Source organism: Pseudozyma flocculosa (assembly GCF_000417875.1).
Source record: "Pseudozyma flocculosa PF-1 unplaced genomic scaffold scaffold00018, whole genome shotgun sequence".
Classification (NCBI taxonomy): Eukaryota; Fungi; Basidiomycota; class Ustilaginomycetes; order Ustilaginales; family Ustilaginaceae; genus Pseudozyma; species Pseudozyma flocculosa.
In genome coordinates this window covers 147653-166754 of record NW_006920886.1, presented here as the reverse complement: position 1 = coordinate 166754, position 19102 = coordinate 147653, and the positions used below count along the sequence as shown (strand labels likewise).

Below are 19102 nucleotides of genomic sequence, written 5' to 3'. Positions count from 1 at the left end.
GCGACGAGTCGGAGCAGGTGCCGGCCGACTAACCCAGGATGGTCCACTGCATCCCGTTGAGGACGCCCTGGTCCGGGTCGGCAAAGTGCTCGAACAGGGTCTTGGTCATGTCGAGGCTGGTCGTCGGGCACGTCGGGCACTCGTCCTCTATCGTGGCAAAGGCCGACTTGCCCTTGTACGTGATCTTGATTCTGAGGCCGCACAGGTGGTTGTGGTTCGGGTTGCCGTCGCTCGGGTTGAAGCGCTCGAAGACGTCCTTGGACACGGCGACAATCATGTCCTGATCGCTGTTGGTCTTGCCGCAGGCACCGAGGCCCGCGCTGTAGAAGGTGCCGCGTCCCGTCATGGTCTGTCCGACCAGAGGCCTGACGTCGCTCGGGATGTTGGGGTTGTCAGAGTGAGCACCGGCATCTCCGCCATCGCCACTGCTAGCACCGGAGCCACCCGATCCAGATCCCTGCGTGCCAGAGCCACCCGACGATCCAGAGCCATTTCCCTTGCCACTAGTGCTCGACGACGACGACGAGACGGTCTCGTGGTGCGACGAGCTGGACCATGACGAGGCAGACTCGCTGTCCGAGCTCCAAGTGGTCGTGCTGCGCACCCCGTTGCTGCCATCATCTCCGGAGCCATCATGGTTGCTGCCGTTGCCGTTCTTGCCGTTGCCATCGTTGCCGGTGCCGCCCTGTGCATCCTTGCCCTGCGAAGATCCACCTGCAGGCTTGCCCTGGTGATCCTTGTGCTTGTGGGCGGCCGCTTGAGCAGTGCGGGCCCGGGTGGCCTCTGCCACCTTCTTCTCGCGATGGTGGCGGTGTTTGGGCCTGTTCCTCTTGTCGATGGGCTCCTTGCCTCCGGTCAGGTCGGGCTCGCTCTGGGCGGCGGGAGCAGTCTGTCCGGCATCCTTGGCATCCTCACAGTCCTCCTTGGAGGCAGCATCGCCACCGTCAGTGGTCGAGGTCGTGCCCGCAGCCGTCGCTTTGTCCGTCAGGCCGCTGCCGCCAACTTTGTTGCCGCCCTGCGAAGTCGGATTCTGAGCAGCAAGCCAAGGACCGCCGGTGCCGACCAGCGACTCGACGTAGTGCTGGTAATCGTTGAGCTTCTGCTGGTCGTTGATGCTGTTCGACTGCGTGTCAATCTGTGCCTGCAGCTGCTTCTGCATCTCCGCCAGCTGCTGCTGAGGGTCCGCGTCGCCGTCGCGACGCTGGCGCTGCAACGCTCGCTTGTGGAGGAGGGCCGAGTGCTTGGTCGAAAGAGGAGATCCGCCGCGACGAGCCAGGCGTCCGTGACCGATGCCGGAGCTGGCCGCCACCAGACTGGAACTGGACAGTGCAAGGCCAAGCAGGCCAACGAGAAGTAGCTTCATCCTGGCGATCGCTGGACCTGGGCGAAGTGAGAAGGGCTTGGGAGATCGGAAGGTGTGTGCTGGCTGGTTTGACGAGCAGACAATGGCCGTTTAGATAGGCTGGATGGCGCGCAGAGACAACGATGCGGACCAAGTCTCGGGACTCGACTCACCGGTGAAAACGAGGGGCTTCCTCCTGGTCCTCGTGGGTGTGGCGGTGGAGAGAAGGGCGTGGGGGAGATAGTTCGAAGGGAGGGTATACAGTGAAGGATGAGGAGTGGCTGTATACGAGGGGCGGAGGCGGAGGAAGGGGGTTGTGATGGTGAGAGGGAAGGGTGAAGATGAGGAAGAGGATAACGGAGGGAGGGAAAGGTGAGAACTAGGGCAAAAGAAGGAGGCTAAGAGGTAGAAGCGTTGGCATGGCGTCACGAGCGCGAGGAGATGGGCCGAGCAGCGCAAGAGTGCAGTACGTGCTTGCGACTCTTCCCCCACCGCCCCTTGATGCCAGCGTAAGCCGGGCGGTGCTGGGTGACTGCGGCGAGGGGCGTTGCAGCAAATCAGACGTGGGGGGTCCGGAGGGGCGCCGACGGAACGCCCCACCTTGCCGACAGTTGAGCGCCTCAATAGCCAACGACTGCAGAGCTAGAGTAGTGGTTGGCGGGGCCGAAAGGAGAGGTGGGAGCCGTCCCCAAATTCCCTTTATTTCATGACGACCGACGTTCGTGCCTGCTTGGTGTGATGACGGGCTCGGCAGCGGCGTCACGCCCCGGTATCGATTGATTGAGCCTATCGGCGCTGTCGGGGTCGGTCCCTCGATTCAGCCCAGCATCGAGACCGCGACGAACGTGCTCGCCAGCGCGCTAGAGGCCTAGCCCGTCAGGCGGCAGGTCGGCCGACGTCGCTGCGCGTTGCGTTGTCCTGTGCATCTGCCGCGTTCGGTCACGCCAGACTCATGAGCTGCCCGGTCCTGTCCTGAATGGTGCGCGAGCATACAAAGGGGACGCAAAGAAGCGGTCAACCGGGCACGCCCGGCAGGCCAGGACCAGACGTTGCCATGGGGGGCGCGCAAGGTGGGGTCGCCGAAGAGGCGCGGCCGGCCCGTCCGTCCACCTGCGGTCGAAATGTGGTACTACTGAATGCTTGACAGCGTATGACGGTCATCTCGGGTTCAGATTGGCGGCTACAGTCTGTATCTGCCCAAGGCTCCGGGGAGGGTCATTTTCAAGCGGATGGCTCCAGTCGAGGTCGTGGTCTCGGTCAGGTACGGGCCAATGCCTTGGTCAACGGCATGGATCTGGGGCCCGGGACTGACGGCTCCACAGGAGGGCTGAATTCGTCGTGCTCGAAGGGCGTCGGGCTCCTTAGCGTCTGTACGAGGCACGACGCCTGTAAGTGGTCGCGGCATGCCAAGCGTCCCTCCGTAGAGTGAAATCGCAAAGGCGAATGGATGGGCCCTCACTCTAGGCGCCAACGCTGCTCTAGGTGGCGCGCGGTGCGACGCTAGGGGTGCTGATGATCGAGCCGGCACTGAAAAGACGGCGCTGGAAGAGGAAGAGGGGGAGGCTGAGGGGATAGACGTCGTTAGCGGATGGCTCGAAATGCGCGTCCTGCGGACCGCCAGGACATGGCCGCCGCCGAGGCTCGGTGACCTACGCGGAACCGAGTCGTGGCCGAATCTGTAGACTCGCCGACAGTGCCACAAGCCTGGGCTGTAAATGGGAACGTATGTGATAGCAGAGGGTAGCATGCATGGGTGGTTTGGGGACGGGATCGGGTGATCTTGACAACAAGAAGAGGGACGAGTGTACTGCCGTCGATAAAATCAAGAAGAGAGTCGCTGCCATCGAGACGGAGGGCAAGCTCACGGTCGCCTGCGCGGGCGCGGCTTGATGGGCCTTCCGCCGGGACCCTGGCTGGCTGAAGCGGCGCCAATATTGAACAGCCCGCCAGCGGATCCCGGCGGCGTCGCCGTGGCGCCCTGCTGCTGCTGTTGCTGCTGCGGCGCTCCAAACGACGGCGGACCAGGGCTGGGTGCGGCATTAAACGCAAAGGGACCGCCGGCTCCGGGCGTCGGCGGCTGCGACTGCGGAGCACCGAACGTGAAGGGGGCCGGTGCGGGCGTCGCGGCGCCACCCGGCTGGCCGCCAAAGGTGAAGGCGCCTCCACCTCCGCCGCCACCGCCGCCAGGCTGCTGCTGCTGCGATGGCGTGTTCATGTTGGACCCGAACGAAAAGCTCGGAGCTGGCGAGGCGGCATTGGTGCTGCCAAATGTGAACGCCGTGGACGGTGGCTGCACCTGCTGCGGCTGCTGCGGCTGCTGCGGCTGCGAGGCTCCGAAAATGAAGGGGGCTGGTGACGAGGGCGCCGAGCCAAACGGCGTCGGTGCAGCAGACGCGCTGCCAAAGACGTTAACAGACGGAGCGGCTGCGCTCGTCGGTGGGGCTGCAGTGAAGGTGAATCCCGGCGAGGGAGCCGCCGAGGCGGGCACGGCAGAGGGCGCGGGCGCCGACGAGCCGAACATGCCCGTCGTGCCGGCAGCGAGTGGTGCCGCACCAAAGGTAGGGGTCGAAGGCGTCGTCAGAGGCGCCGACGGCACAGCAGCTGAAGCTCCGAAGCTGAATGACGGCGGCTTCGACGTCGCCAGGTTCGGGCTGGTTACGCTGGACCCACCAGCAGCCGAGATGCCAAAGGGGGATGCGCTCCCGTTGGCTGCGCCTGTCGCGGCGGGGCTTGGTGCGCCAAACGTGAACCGGTTCGATTGGGTGGCTGGCGCAGCAGAGGTCGCGGCGGCCGCACCAGTCGTGGGCGAGTCCTCCATCATCTCGCTGTTTCCGAACTGCGCCTGGGCTGGTGTACCGAACCCGCCCCCAAAGGTCGATGCGGCAGGCGTGGACGGCTTGGGAGTGGTGGCCGCGGTCGACGTTGGTGCCGACGCGCCGAAGGTGAAACCGCCCGGCGTTGAGGGTGCGGCCGGCGCGGTACTGGCCGCGGGCGTGCTCGTAGCAGGCGCGCCAAAGGTGAACGCAGGCTTGGGCGTCTCGGTGGTCGGCGACGAAGCCGGCTTGCCATCGCTTGCCGCCGCAGCGGCGCTGCCAAAGCCGAAGGCTGGCGTGCTCGGCGACGACGCGGCAGGCGAGAACGAGAAGGACGATCCTGCCTTGGCTTCGCTGGGCTTGGTGGGTTCCGCAGGGGTCGCCGAGGTGTCCGTGGAGCCGAAAAAGAAGGACTTCTTGGCCGGCTCTTCGGCCTTCTTGTCCTCGGCCGGAGCCGGAGCGGGAGACGCTGCGGGCTTGCCAAAGCCAGCCGCACCGCCGAACGAGAAGCCGGGCGTGGGCGCCGTCTTTGCAGAAGGCTTGGCGTCGCCTTGTCCCCCCTGCTCACCTTCGGCAGCTCGCTTTTCGGGAGCCGAGGCTGCGGGTGCGCCAAACGAGAAAGGGCCGGCAGCCGGCGAAGACGAGGGCTGAGACTGGCCAAATGCGAATGTCGACGCGGCGGGAGGGGGCTTGCTCTCCTCAGTCTTGGTCGCGGGCGCCGCTCCGAACGAGAAGGCCGTGGTCGCAGGCTTGTCGGCCGTCGCGTCCTTCTTGCCGTCATCAGTCGGAGCCGGTGCAGGCTGACCGAAGCCCGAAAAGGTGGGCGTACTTGCTGGCTTGCCGAAGCTGAAGCCGGACGACGCACTCTTTGCCGGCTCAGCCGCTGCGGGCTTGGCTTCGACCTTTGCCAGGGCATTGCCGAAGAAGTTGGGCACGGGCCCGGACTTTTTGGACTCGTCTGTCTTTTCGGCCGGCTGGGCAGGTGCGACCGGGGTCGAGAAGAAGTCGGGTGCGGCAGGGGCAGGCTTGCTGGCAGCTGCGGCAGCAGTGGCCTTGGCCTCGTCGGGCTTGGGCGGCTGGAAGGAGAACGCAGGCTTGGGTCTCTCCTGGGCGGGCGCGGAAGCAGCGAAGGAGAAGCTTGAGGCGGGAGGCTGGGCTGCCGGCGTCGTCGATGCCTGCTTGGCGTCCTCCGAGCCAGGACTTGCAAAGCTTCCGAGCCTTCCGAGTAAAGACGGCTCCGCCGCCGCCGGCTTCGGCTTCGCAACTACGCTCGGAGCTTCCTTCGAGGCGGGCGCCCCGAACGAGAAGCTGGGAGCGGCCGATGTCGCGGGTTGGGGTTTCGCGGCATCCACCTCCTTCTTCCCAGTGCTCGCGGCGGCAGAGGGCGGCTGGGTCGAGCTGCCGTTGCCAAACGAGAAGTTCGTAGGGAACAGGTTGGTGGGCATCTTGATCTTGGAGAGATCTTCGGCGCCCGGCAGGCCGTCGTCCTCGTCGAGATCCTCCTCCCAAGCCGAGATGCGACCCGACGACTGGTGCGTACGGAACTTCTTGGCCGCACCCTGCCTCAGCGACGACTTTTCGCGGGTGCCGTCGGAGTCGGCCTGGCTGCGCACCGTGAAGTTGTCCTTCTTTGGCGGCGGCGCCGATGTCGACGACTTGGCAGCGGCGAGGCTGATTCGGTGCGATGCTGGCTTCGGAGCGGCGGGCGCTGCGGAGACAGCCACATCGGAGCGGGCCTTGTTCTCCTCCTGCTGCTTGCTAGCGTTAGTGGCGCGGGCGGCGGAGACAGGGGCGGCAGCAGCAGCGGCCTGAGTGGACTTCGGCTGGACCTTGGCCTTGCTCTTCGGCTTGACCACCTCGACCTCCTCGGCCGCCATCTCCTCGTCCTCGCTGCTCGTCTCCACGTCCCGAGCGCGAAGTCTGCGCGAGCGCCTGACCGGCTGCTTGGCCTGCCGCTTCGGCGGGACGGGCTCCTCTTCCGTCTCGACCTCAGTCTCGGTCTCGGTCTCGTCCATGTCGTGGTCCTCTGCTCGATCGTCTTCGAGATCGCTGTCGGCGCGGGAGTCCTCTAGCGCAGGCCGAGAGCGGCGCAGCTTGGCGCGAAGGCTGAGGCGTTCATCGGTCGTCTGCTGGCTCTGTGCCAGCTTGCTCCTTCGCAGGGCCCTCGAGTAGGGGGCCACGCCAATCGGCCGGGACCGATCGCTTGCCTTGCCGCTGGTGCTCGCCAGCGACCTGTCCGATACGGGAGCCGGCACGGATATCGGCTGCAGCATGCGCGACAACGCCGTCGGGGCCCCCGCGCCACGATCGCTGCGAGCGGCACCCTTCATGCTCTCGAGGACGCTGAGGAGCCTCTCGGCTTCGTTCTTTGGCGAGGGCGGCTTCGGCTCCCGCGCTCGGAGCTCTTCCTGGCTGATGAAGCCGAGCTGCGGGTGCCAGACCATCTGGCGCTTCCGTGCAGTCTGCAGCGAGGCGGAAGAGGCGAGAAGGAGGGAGCATCGGTTTCAGGGCTCAACGTCCGACGAGATACGCATATGCGCAGCACGAAGCATGCGCCGTGCTCGGCGCTGTACTCACCGCCATCGTCGATCCAGTCTCGTCGCCATCGACGCTCATGTCGATGTCGCGCTTGCCCAGGCGGCTCGGCGTCAGCGACATGCTGTCATCCTCGCGTGCGACGCTGCTCGCCCTCGAAGATCGCGGGTCGCTGAACACGTTCATGCCGAGCGACCTGGGGGCGGTGCCCGGCAGCGTGCGGGTGGCGATGTACTCGCGCATCATGTCGTCTCCCGGTCCAGGCGAGCGAGACGCCGCCAGACCGAGCGAGGCCCAGTCCCTTCGCTTCGGCGTAGTACCCCTCATAGCCGGCGACGAGGCGCGATAGCCGGTCGTGGCGACGCTTCCCGGGCCGATGCTGCCTCCGCGGAGGTGGTGCGGGCTCGTGCCCAGCTCGGATCCGAGCAGAGGTCCGAGGGACGAGCGACCCTCGCGAGGTGCCAGGGGGCTGCGCGTCGCCAGCTGGAACGGTGATGCCGTCGGGGGCAGGCCAAAGCTGCTGCGCGCCAGCCTCCGCTCGTTGCCGTAGCCGAACGCAAAGGAAGGGCTGCTCTGGCTCGGCGTCATCCGCGCATCCAGGCTATCGTCGGGCCGCAGCGACGACCCTCGTCGGTAGCCCACGGTGGCATACGGGCCGGCATGCGAGCCGGAGGCGACCAGCGGGCTGGGCCCGGCCGACAACCTCTGCTTCGCCCTGGCGGACATCGTCGAAGCTGCCGGGGAGGGCGATCGGCTCTTGAGCAGCTCCATCCGACCGTCGTCGCCGTCGGTGCGGCCGAGGTCGAGCACCCTCTTTGAAGTGCGAGACCTGGTCATAGGAGATGCCACCGCATCGCGTCCTTCGCTGTGGCCGATCCGGGACGATTGGGATGATGCCGCCTGCGGAGGTGGGGATAGGGCGGCGGACCTGGCCGCAGTCCTGGTGCTGCGCCTCAGGGCAGGCTGCTCGGGCTGCGTCGGAGCGTACCGAGCGACGCTCTGGCTCTCGAGGTCGTCGTCGTGCGGCTGCGCGTGCTGCTGCGGCGATCCCAAGACACCTGCGGCCAGGCGTGCACCGATGGCGCGGGCAGCGAGCGACGGCGCCTCACGCTCCGGGTCATCCCTCTGCGTTCGGGCGCCGGCATCAAGGGCGGCACGCGTCCGGGCCGCTGCGCCGAGGCTGTGGGACGACGCAGACTTGGGCAGTGGGGTGCCTTCGGTGTCCGACTTTGCAGCAGTGGACGAGCTGGCTAGCCAGCTGAGGGGTCGCGAGAGGATGCCCTTGCCGACGCTTCCGAGCAGAGCGAGCGGCGAGGCGGCTCGCAGCGACGAGAAGGGCGACTTGGCCTCGTGCGCAGCCGGGACTGCCAATGCGCGGCCGGGAGTCTGGGGCTGGACTACGGCCAGATCCGAAGCCGACGACGAGGGTGCGAGGCCATTCTGCGTTGGAGCAGCGGCGGAAGTGCGCCTCGAGTAGGGTTTCAGCGACGAGGTGCGGTTCTGCCGAGCCGCGAGTCGGGCGCGGGCCGGTCCCGACAGCGGCTTGGCGGGCGAGTCGGGGTACTGGGCAGGGAAGTCCATCCTGATGTCGAGATGAGGGAGCCCGGCCGGTCAATGATGCTGAACCGCGGAGCGAGAGGCGAGAGGCGAGAGGCGTTCAAGGATCGACAGTGGAGCTTTCCGCGATCAAATCAGCAGCTAGAGTGCAGCGAGGCCGCGCATACAAGTGGAGCCGGAGGCAGCGACGGCGGTGGTGAAAGGGGCGGGCGAGCTGAATGCGGGTCGGCAACGCACGGCCAAAGGTCGGACGGGCGAGTGGTGAAAGGGAAATGGACAGACGACACTTCCTCTTCCAGAATCTACGAAAGAGGCTGCGAGCGGGTGGTGTACCGAGGAAGAAGGCGCGGGCGGTGTCGGTGGGGGCGCTGCTTGTCCGGTCAGTGGTAGTCCTCCGCCTCTTCTTTCTTCTGAATATATGTCGAAGCCGATGTCGGCTTCGTCGGTGGGATGATTTGTTGGTGGCGGGTATTGGCGGCGATGTTGGCGGCGGCGGCGGTGGCGGCGATGGTGGTAGAGGCGGTGTTGATGGTGCGGGTGCCGGTGGTGGTGATGGTGGTGGTGGTGCAGGGGGGTGTGATCTCATGGGGTCCGTCAGTCGGTTGGTCGCCAAGCGAGCACAACTTTTTTTTCCTCCCCGTGCCTGCCCCTGGGCCTGCCTGCGACAACCTTCCGTTGTCTCATCTGCGCAGCCAGGCCAGGTCGGCAGCCCCGATCCGATCGAGAAATCCAGACTGCTCGTTGGCCATCCGCATCCCCGCCGCTCGACCCCCGATGGACAGCGCGCACGGCCGGCGAATGCAGAGGCACCTTGCTTGCTGGCTCGCTCCTTGCCCTCTTCTTCCAGGCTCGCTCATCCCCCTCCATCGCCTGCTCGCGCAGTTCATATCAATCCATCACCGCGCTCACCGCCATATCACGGGCCTCTCGATTGGCCTCGAATGGACTCGCCAGCCTGTGTGCCCTTGGCGCACAGACATGCAGTGAATGCTGCCCCTTTCGTTGACCACATCGTGTTTGGCAGACCACCGCCCCGGCACTCTTCCCCAGATCTCGACGGCAGCGTGCATGGTGATGCAGTGGCCCCCTGAGCACTCATCCGTCCCTCCTCACCTCATCGCTTATCGTCTGGCTTCCAGCCCTTTTCATATAAGTCCGGTCTGGGGCCGCCCAGACCACACTGACAACCAGACTTATCGTGCTGTCTCGCCAGCCCTCATTCTCTCTCCTTGATGCAATCACCCACCCGCTAGCAGCTCTGATACGATCGAAGCCTTCCTTAACCAGACAATCATCGCTTCCTCCAACCTCCGGATCGCCGCCCAATTCCAGCCTGTTCAGGATCACGAAGACATGCCCGGCTCAGCGTCCGATGAGGTCGTCTCGGCCGCCGATCGCAACGCCACCAAGACTTCGTCATCCGAAGACGCTTCTGCCGCAGTCCGCACGAGTAGAGGCCAGCAAACTGAGCTCGAAGATCTCGAGCACTTTGCCTACACCCACACCTCGGCCACCGTCGACGTGCTGGTCAGCGTATTGGCGACGTGCGCCAAGCATCTGCGTCACGGTCGCATCGGCGCAAGCCCTGGCTTCCTAAGCAGCAAAGCCAACCTCCGCGATGCCTTCGGCGACTGGCTCCGCGACTCTCTACACACGAGGTCGTCTGACGAGCGACCCGCGTGGCTGGCCATTCGACTCCAGCCCGAAGGCGTGCAGCTCAGTCTCAAAGACGCCGATGCCCTCTTCGAGATAGTGGCGCCGGAGCTGCGAGGCGGCTTCGACGAGTCCCCTCCCGTCGTGGTTCGACTCCTGCATCGCATGCTGACCGAGGGCATGCTCGGTGAGTGTCGGTCCGCCTACTCCGTCTCGCCTCTGGGTCGACCAACCGCTGATCCCCTGTTGTCCACACGCGGCTCCGTCTCGTCAGCCACTCCGCGTCCGCAGCGTACCACGCCGTGGAAGGGCATCCTCGAGCGCGACTACTCTGTCGAATTCCTCGGCGAAGGCAACGCCCTGCTCTGCCACCACATCAAACTCTTGTTGGAGACGTACGATGAAGATTTCTGTTACGGTCGCGTCGTTCCGATAGTCCAGTCCTCGGGTTCGGGCAAGTCTCGTCTCGTTGACCAGACGCTCAAGAAGACTCACCTCGGCCTCCAAATTTGCTTGCGCTCGAAAGAGTCTGGTAATTCCTTCCCACCGCGAGACAGCGCGGTGGCCGATGCACTCTTCCGTCCTGCAGTCCCCCATCGCACCGACCACAAAGACGGCGAGCTGGGCAATCGGCTCCGCGTCGTGGCTTGGCTCGAGGCCGTTGCCTACTGCCTTGCCACCGAAGTCGCCCTCGTGACGGAGAGCTACGAGCCAACGACCTCGGCAATTTCGCTCGCGGGGCACTTCTACGAACACTTGCACGGCGATGCGATCTGGGATCCTAGACACGACAGGCCATTCGAGACCAGCCGTCGTGAAGATTTGCTCGAGGCCATCGCCGTGCGATGCCAGCAGAACTGCGACCGTCTCGCCCAAAGCACCGATGACGGCCTCGATCGTTTCGAGAGCACGACGTGCGCACTTGCTTTCAAGTCCCTGCAGGGCGCCGTCGAGGCCGCGGTCCGGAAAGGGCAGATGCACGACGACGGCGTCTTTATCCTGGCCCTCGACTCGGCAGCCCAGCTCGGATGTCTGCTGGACGAGGTGTGGAAAGTATGGTACGGGATCGGCCAAAGATCCAAGGCCAACGCCGACCGGCTGGTCCTCGTCCTGCTCAGCACGGAACGGACAATCGCTGTACCCAACATGTTCGCCGCGTTTCTGCAGCCTGGGCGTCGAGCGGTGTTCCCTCCTCCAACATTTACACAGCTGCCGCACGATGTCGCCTACAACGCCCTCAGCGCCAAAGAGCAGGACCCGCACGGAAAGTTGTGGCGCGCCCTCCTGCGGCAACTGGCCCTGATGGGTCGGCCTCTGCTGGGCGATAGCCACCTCGGATACCACCAATTCGGACTCTATTCTACCTACTCGTCGCTGCGGCCCTTCGTCGGCGACGTTTCGCTATGGAAGGTGCAAGGCAAGATGCTCATGACAAGGGAGCCGATGCTCGGGCTCCCTCCCTGGGCCAGCGCGTGCAAGGACGACGGTTACCGTTCCAGCCGAATGTGCCAAGGCTCGCAACTCTTCGACGACGTGCACCGCTACCTGGCAGCTGTGTACCAGCGACTGCCGCTCAAATTCATTGGAGCGGGCCTCGACCGCTTCGTGGACAAACAGATGCGCGATCACATGCGCACCACCGCCGACCACGGCCCGCGCACGTCGTTGTTGACGATGTGCACGCCGTCGGAGCCCCTCGTCAGCATCGCCGCGGCTGACCTCTTTCGGCAGCCGCAAAGCAGCAGCCCACGGAGCGAGCCGGACGATGACGCTGCGGCAGTCGTCCATAGGCGCTGGAGAGAGGTGGCATCGGCGCTCATGTACGCGAGCCGCGCCTACTACATGACGCTCGGCGACGACTGGGGGTCGGCCGTGCGGTTCCTCTTGACGATCGCGACAGACACGGCCGCGGCTCAGCGGCTCAATGTGGCCGACAGCGAATGCGACATCATCAAGAAGCGACAGGAAATGTGGCAACAAGGCCTATCGCTCGACCCCGTAAATCTGTGGGAATGGCTGATGCAACTCTTCGGCGACGCCAACTTGGAGGCTGCGATCAACGTCGAGACCCGAATCGATCGGCAGCCAGACGACGCCTCGGCCGTCGAGGGACAACGAGCGCTTGGACCTCTCGAGCAGTTTGCGCGGTCGGCGCGACTCAACTTCACTCATTTTGCGTTGCTGCCGGAAAGACTCGACAGCGTCACCAAGGACATGCTGGCGCTGTGGTTCACCTGCCACGTTGCGCTGTGCGCAGACCCGTCGCAGGAGGGATGGGACATGCTCATCCCGGTCTACGTCGACCCGGACTGGAACGGTGAGCAGACGCAGATCGACGTCAACAGGTTCTCGCACGTCGTCGTTCAGGCCAAGGTTCGACGCAGCGCGCTACCTCGAGGCAAGATCGGTATCGCACCGCCGGCCATCTCTGGCAAGGCACGAGGACCGATTTCCCGCCCCGAAGCTCAGGAGAGCAGCACCGGGACCCCGTCATCCGAGTCGGTGCCGTCCTCGGCGATGGCCGCCGAAGCCGCTCCGGTGACAGATGAGGCTGCAGCGTCGTCGGCTCGCTTCGAGTATCTTGCGTTGAGCATCGACCTGCATCCAGAAGTCGGCGACGAAGCGCCGGCGCTGCGCTACAGGTGCGACGACGACGGCGAGGCTCGAGGGGCGCTGGCCCACCACCTCGACGCCGTGGGGCTGAAGAATGCGTTCGGCACGTTGCTGGAGCCGTTGGGCAAGGGCTTGCTCGATCTGCTCCGCATTCTCATCCTCCTTGAGTCCGACCCGGTCAAAGAGGAGGGCAAGAGCGAGGCGCGATACGGATCCTACCTGGCAGCTCCCGGGTTTTTCTTTACACGACGTCTCAAAACTCGAGACGGGTAAAGGCGTCGTGCGGGCTCAGTACCGGATTTGGAGCTGCGCTTGTCGAGAGCCAGTTCGCAGGTTGCCCCGCGGAGTGACCGACACCGCACAGCCTGCCCTATGGCGACATTCAGCAGGCTGCCACGGCAGCATCAGCATCAGCCCTTCAAAACCAAAGAACTGCGTGCAGCAATATGAACAACAAAGTTCCTTCAGCAATCTGAGCTCCTCTCCCTCTGTCCTCTGTCCTCTGTCCTCTGCGCCTCTGTCGCACTCTGAGGCACTGATGCACGCTGTGTACTGTTGCACCTGTTGCACTTCTGTTGCGCTGTTGCACTATGTTCCCGCTGTCCCGCTCTCCGTCTCCCTCTCTCTGTGTGTCTGTACCCGAAAGCTCCACGCGCCAGCACCTGTGTGTGATCAACACAGCATCTATGTATGTCGACGCACTGCAGTTCGAAGATACCGGAGCGATGGATCGATTCGAGACGGGGCGATTCGTCGAAAAGGAGACAGTGGAAGCCGTCAGAGGTAAGATACAAGAAGTGAAACGGGAGGAAGGAGGGTCGGAAGCGAGGATGACGAGAACCTGGCCAGGTTGGGTTGCGCGGCGTAACGAACGAGAAGCCGCTGCATCGATGGGTGGATTTATGGATCGAAGAACTGCCGCTCGAAAGGCTGAGAGGAAAGCGAGGGGACGGACCGACGACATGGGATGCCTTCGGCCACAGTGGCAGTCCGTGTGCCTGGCCGGGGGTTGCCGCTGGGCAGGCATCGGAGCGGTGCCTAAGCCGCCAGAGCTGTCGTCGGAGGGGGGAGCCAGGGCCATTCGTCGAAACAGCAATTGGTGGCTGCCGTGGGGCCGAGTCCAAGCCCGAACGCCAGGGTGTGCTGCCAAGTGCCGCGTGCGCATCGTTCCCGCCGTGACCGTGATGCGAGGCCACGTTGCCGCCCGTCTGCGCCACCATCTCAACATCTCCGCAACAGGCCGAGCAACCCCTGCTCCGGATCCCTTGCGTCCTCGTCTGCGACCGCGCCTGCGAAGCCCCTCCTGCCCTCGGCATGGGCCGAACTCGTCTCAGGACCTGGAGTGCTGTGCGTGGGGATGGGTGATACAGAAACGAGACGTGCGCGCGCGCGTGCGTGCGCGGGAGAGGCGGGTATTCATTGGTGGCCACTGGTTGGACGAGACGACGTTCAGGGAAACACATGAAGGGCTGGCGGTCAGTCGAGTCGAGGGGCATCCATGCTGCTGTGGCGGTCAAAGACTCACAAGGTGTTCTCTCCCGAGTAGCTGACGTAGAGGAAACCGTCCTCGTCCTTGTGCTCCTCGTAGATTGCGCTCATCAGCGCGGCGGTGGCGGGCAGTACCTCGTCGACAAAGATGAAGATGGCCTTCTCGGGCGCCAGCTTGATCCTCTTGCGGATGACATAGACAAACTGGCCCACTGTGAGATCCTGCGGCGGTGTACGGGCGGACGGGCAAGAGGTGCAAGAGCAGATAGGCCGGACGGTGCGATGAGCGCCCTGGCCTCTCATCGTGCGGCCAGCTGTCGATCTGTCCCGGGCCGGCCGGGCGGCCAAGACTCACTGATGGCACGAGGTACTTCTTCTTGTCAATTGTAGGGATGTCGGTTCGGTCGGCCTTTTCGCAGATGACCTGGCAGAGACGGGCAGATCGGTGGAGCAGGATGCGGCGGGTGTGAGTCCGCCATGTCGCCTGCATTCGCCTAGGCAGATCGAGAGGCGAGGTCCCACTCACAGGGATCCTGTCGGGGTACTTCTGGCGGATGCGCTCGGCCTCGGCCTTGCGTTTCTCTATGGGTCGCGGACGGGCAAAGGAGGGCCAGAGGGAGGATGCAGAGGGAATCAGATGCCGTCCAGCCAGCCTGTGAGAGCGCTGATGCGATTCGTGCTCGTGCTCACCAAACGTGTGCTCGTTCTTGAAAGTGGACCTCATTTCGGCAGATAACGGCCTCTGTCGGGCAGGTGTAGGAAAGCAACGGGAGGTGCCAGGAGAACGGCGCTGCGGCGAGAGTAGCGGCGCCGAGATGGACAGCGGCTGGCGGTGGTGGGAGGCGGGCGAAAAGGCCGTAGTGCTGTCGACGTTCGAGGCGAGGCGAGTGAGGCTGTGATATGGGGTGGCGGAGAGCTGTGGCGAAGGGTTTCGAGGGTGGATGGGTATTAGGGCGGCGGCGGGAGTTGTTTCGGGTGGTCCAGGTGACGGGAGGTGTGCGTGGTGCGGATGACAGCAGGTGGCGGATGCGGGGAGAGGGTCAAAGGCGAGGGGGGCCCTGGCTGGCTGGCTGTTGGCCCAGCCTGCCTGGCTGCTGCTTGGCTGAAAGCCCCCCTGCCTCTGGCCGCCGCGCGTGCTGGGCTGCCCAGCAGGCCAGGCCAGGCCAGCTACACAGGCTGAGCCGGACAGCGGCTGGTTGCTCTTGATTTTTTGGCAGCTGAACCCTGGGCTGCCGGTTGGCTGGCTGGCTGGCTTGCGCGCAAAGAGGCCGGCGGTGTTGGCCTGGACGCACGGGCCGAAAGGTGCACCTGCCTGCCTGTTGCCTCCACCTGCGCTCCGCTCCCCGCCCCCCGCTCCGCTTCGGTTCCGCATCGTCACCGTCAACGGGCGGGCGAGCGGGCCTCCGGGCGCGCGACACGCTAAGCTTTCCTTCCAACAAAGAGGCGCGCAGAGGCCTCTCTCGGCCTGGCCTGGCTTGTCCGCCTGGGTAAAAATCGGCATGCCCGCCGCCAGGTCAGCGCCATCGCCCCGCTTCGCTGCGCTTGCAACGACCACCACCATCAACCTCTGCGCCACCCTCGTCGCCATCGACGCTCGTCAGCACCGTCGGGCCGTATCATCTGCTGCTCCTCCTCGCCGCATCCTGCATCCCGCCACACACGGCCTCGAGCCATCCTACGCAGACGACTCTCTGGTCGATCGGCCATCCAGCAGCCAAGTCGAGGTTCCGACCCGACCGGTACCCCTGCCTCTGTCGAGCTCAGCCACGGCGCACGCCACTTCACAAAGCCTCACGCAACGATCGAAGAACTGCGCGCCTGGCTGGCCATACGGCTCACGAACCTTTCGCTCACCACGCCCCTGGCCCGCCCACCATGTCCGACATTGTCATTGACGCCAAGGCCTTTTCCCGCAGGGCAAACGCCCTCTTCAAGGCGTGGAAGGCGGCCGAATCGTCCGAGGACCTCGATGCGCTCAGGCAGTGCGACTCGGTGATCGTCGTCTCGGGTGGGCAGAATGAGGAGCAGCCCTACTCCAAGACCTCGACCATCCACACCTGGCTGCTCGGCTACGAGTTCCCCTCGACCCTCATCCACCTCACCCGCGACGGCCTCACGTTCATCACGAGCGCATCAAAGGCGAAGCTGCTCGAACCGCTGAGGTCGGACAAGAACGCCTTCCGCCTCGAAATTCTCAAGCGCACCAAGAGCGACGACGACAACAAGGCCATCTGGGACGACCTCTTCTCCCGCATCGACACGGCGGGCAAGAGGCTGGGTCACCTGCCAAAGGACAAGGCCATCGGCAAGTTTGCCGTCGAGTGGGAGGGCGCCTTCAACGAGGTCAAAGCCAAGCACGGCTACGAGCTCGTCGACGTCGGCCCGTCGCTCAGCGCCGTGTGGGCGGCCAAGGACGACGACGAGCTCAAGACGCTCAAGGTGGCCGCCAAGATGAGCTCGACCGTCATGTCGGGCTACTTTGTCGACGAGATGTCGACGATCCTCGACGAGGGCCGCAAGGTGACGCACGAGAAGCTCGCCGCCAGGGTCGAGGACCAGCTCGAGGACTCCAAGACGTGGAAAAAGGTCAAGGGCCTCGAGGGCGCCGACATCACCCTCGCCGACTGGTGCTACACGCCCATCATCCAGTCGGGCGGCGAGTACGACCTGCGCACCTCGGCCGTGTCGACGGTCAAGCGGCTCGAGGCCGACGGAAACGGCGGCGTCGTCGTGGCCAGCCTTGGCATCAAGTACCAGAGCTACTGCAGCAACATCGGCCGCACCTACCTCATCGACCCGCACAAGACGCAGCAGAAGACGTACGCCTTCCTCCACGAGCTTCAGATGGAGATTGCCGAAAAGTTCCTGCGCGCCGGCGCCACCTGCCGCGACGTCTATGCCAAGGCGCTCGAATACGTGCGGGCAAAGGACAGCAAGCTCGCCGACGCCTTTGTCAAGAACGTCGGCTTCGCCACGGGCATCGAGTTCCGCGACAGCTCCTACGTCCTCTCGCCCAAGAGCACGCGCAAGATCAAGCAGGACATGGTCTTCAACCTGTCGGTCGGGTTCGCCGACCTGCCCGACCCCAACCACCCGGGCAAGACCTACTCGCTGCTCCTCACCGACACGGTGCGCGTCAACGACGGCCCCACGACGTTCCTCACCGACCGCGTCCGCGGCACCAACGACATGGCCTTCTTCTTCAAGGACGACGAGGACGAGGAGCGCGGCGACGTGTCGCGCGAGAGCCCCGTCAAGGCGACGGGCAAGGTGACGGCGACGGGCAAGGTGCTGCGCAACAAGACGCGCGGCGACGCGCTCGACGAGGGCGCCGCGCAGAAGATGAAGCTGCACCAAAAGGAGCTGGCACGGCAGAAGCAGGAAGAGGGGCTGGCGCGCTTCGCCGGCGAGGACGGCGAGGGCAACGCGTCCAACGAAAAGGTCTTTAAGAAGTTCGAGAGCTACAGGCGCGAGAACCAGCTGCCGGCCAAGGTGGCCGACCTCAAGATCATGGTCGACCACCGCGCTCAGTCCATCATCCTGCCCATCTACGGCTACGCGGTGCCGTTTCACATCAACACGCTCAAAAACGTCAGCAAGAGCGACGAGGGCGAGTTCACCTATCTGCGGCTCAACTTTGTCACGCCGGGCCAGATTGCGGGCAAGAAAGAAGACGTGCCTTTCGACGACCCCGAGGCCACCTTCATCCGCAGCATGAGCTACCGCTCCACCGACTCGTTCCACTTCAGCGAGCTGTACAAGGAGATCAGCGAGCTGCGCAAGTCGGCGACCAAGCTCGAGGCCGAGAAAAAGGAGCTGGCCGACGTCGTCGAGCAGGACAAGCTGATCCTCGCAAAGGGCCGCACCTACACGCTGCCCGAGGTCTTCCCGCGCCCGGCCCTCGACGGCAAGCGCGTGCCCGGCGACCTCACCATCCACCAGAACGGCCTGCGCTTCGCGTCGCCGCTGCGGCCCGACCAGAAGATCGACCTGCTCTTCTCCAACATGAAGCACCTCTTCTACCAGCCGTGCGACAACGAGCTCATCGTCATCATCCACGTCCATCTCAAGTCGCCCATCATGATTGGCAAGAAAAAGGCAAAGGACGTCCAGTTCTACCGCGAGGCGTCCGACGTCCAGTTCGACGAGACGGGCAACCGCAAGCGCAAGTACCGCGGCGGTGACGAGGACGAGATCGAGCTCGAGCAGGAGGAGCGGCGCAGGCGGTCGCAGCTCAACAAGGAGTTCAAGAACTTTGCCGAGCGCATCGCCGAGGCCTCGGACAACCGCGTCTCGGTCGACGTCCCCTACCGCGACCTGGGCTTCAACGGCGTGCCCTTCCGCACCAATGTGCTGCTGCAGCCCACGACCGACTGCCTCGTGCACCTGACCGACCCGCCGTTCCTGGTCATCACGCTGGCCGACGTCGAGATTGTCCACCTGGAGCGCGTCCAGTTTGGCCTGCAGAGCTTCGACATGGTGTTTGTCATGAGCGACTTTTCGCGCGCCCCGATGCACGTCAGCAGCATCCCCACGAGCTCGCTCGACGACGTCAAGCAGTGGCTCGACTCGGTCGACATCTGCGTCACCGAGGGCGCGGTCAACCTGAACTGGGGGGCCATCATGAAGACGGTTAACGAGGACCCGTACGACTTTTTCGCCGAGGGTGGCTGGGGCTTCCTCCAGGCCGACAGCGACAACGAGGACGACAGCGAGACCGAGTCCGGCTCCGAGTTTGGCTCGGACATGGACGACGGCGAGGAAGAGACGGACGAGGACAGCGGCTCGGGCTCCGACTTTGGCGACTCGGAGGAGGAGAGCGGCTCCGACGACTTTGACGACGAGAGCGAGGGCGAGGACTGGGACGAGCTCGAGCGCAAGGCGGCGCGCGCCGACGAAAAGAAGCGCAGGGACCAGGGCGGCAGTGACGACGAGGACAGCGGACGGAAGTCGAAGGGCAAGAGGCGGTGAGCGGGTCGTGACAACCCCAGCCGAGCCGCCCAGGCACCCGTCATCCCACACATCGCTAGGACCTGCCACGCTATCGCCCGCCACCGCACGCGAGCACGAAACGCATTTCACCATTATTGCCATTACTGCA

The 19102-nt window shown here is 64.8% G+C and overlaps 5 protein-coding genes across 5 annotated transcripts; 2 read left to right on the top strand and 3 right to left on the bottom strand.

Annotated features, from left to right (window-relative positions):
- Positions 1-28: 28 nt before the first annotated feature.
- Positions 29-1363, bottom strand: PFL1_05137 (uncharacterized protein; the record flags this gene model as incomplete). The annotated part of the gene is made up of 1 exon (XM_007882667.1): positions 29-1363. One exon carries the CDS (start codon positions 1361-1363, stop codon positions 29-31), a length of 1335 nt encoding a protein of 444 aa, XP_007880858.1.
- A 1840-nt stretch (positions 1364-3203) lies between these two features.
- On the bottom strand, positions 3204-8271 carry PFL1_05136 (uncharacterized protein; the record flags this gene model as incomplete). The annotated part of the gene is made up of 2 exons (XM_007882666.1): positions 3204-6617; positions 6733-8271. 2 exons carry the CDS (start codon positions 8269-8271, stop codon positions 3204-3206), a joined length of 4953 nt encoding a protein of 1650 aa, XP_007880857.1.
- A 1329-nt stretch (positions 8272-9600) lies between these two features.
- On the top strand, positions 9601-12786 carry PFL1_05135 (uncharacterized protein; the record flags this gene model as incomplete). Its single annotated transcript, XM_007882665.1, has 2 exons — positions 9601-10087; positions 10175-12786. The coding sequence occupies 2 exons, from the start codon at positions 9601-9603 to the stop codon at positions 12784-12786; spliced, it is 3099 nt and encodes a 1032-aa protein (XP_007880856.1).
- Positions 12787-13929: 1143 nt separating this feature from the next.
- On the bottom strand, positions 13930-14725 carry PFL1_05134 (uncharacterized protein; the record flags this gene model as incomplete). Its single annotated transcript, XM_007882664.1, has 5 exons — positions 13930-13942; positions 14039-14223; positions 14357-14425; positions 14528-14583; positions 14692-14725. The coding sequence occupies 5 exons, from the start codon at positions 14723-14725 to the stop codon at positions 13930-13932; spliced, it is 357 nt and encodes a 118-aa protein (XP_007880855.1).
- A 1151-nt stretch (positions 14726-15876) lies between these two features.
- Positions 15877-18972, top strand: PFL1_05133 (uncharacterized protein; the record flags this gene model as incomplete). The annotated part of the gene is made up of 1 exon (XM_007882663.1): positions 15877-18972. One exon carries the CDS (start codon positions 15877-15879, stop codon positions 18970-18972), a length of 3096 nt encoding a protein of 1031 aa, XP_007880854.1.
- Positions 18973-19102: the final 130 nt, after the last annotated feature.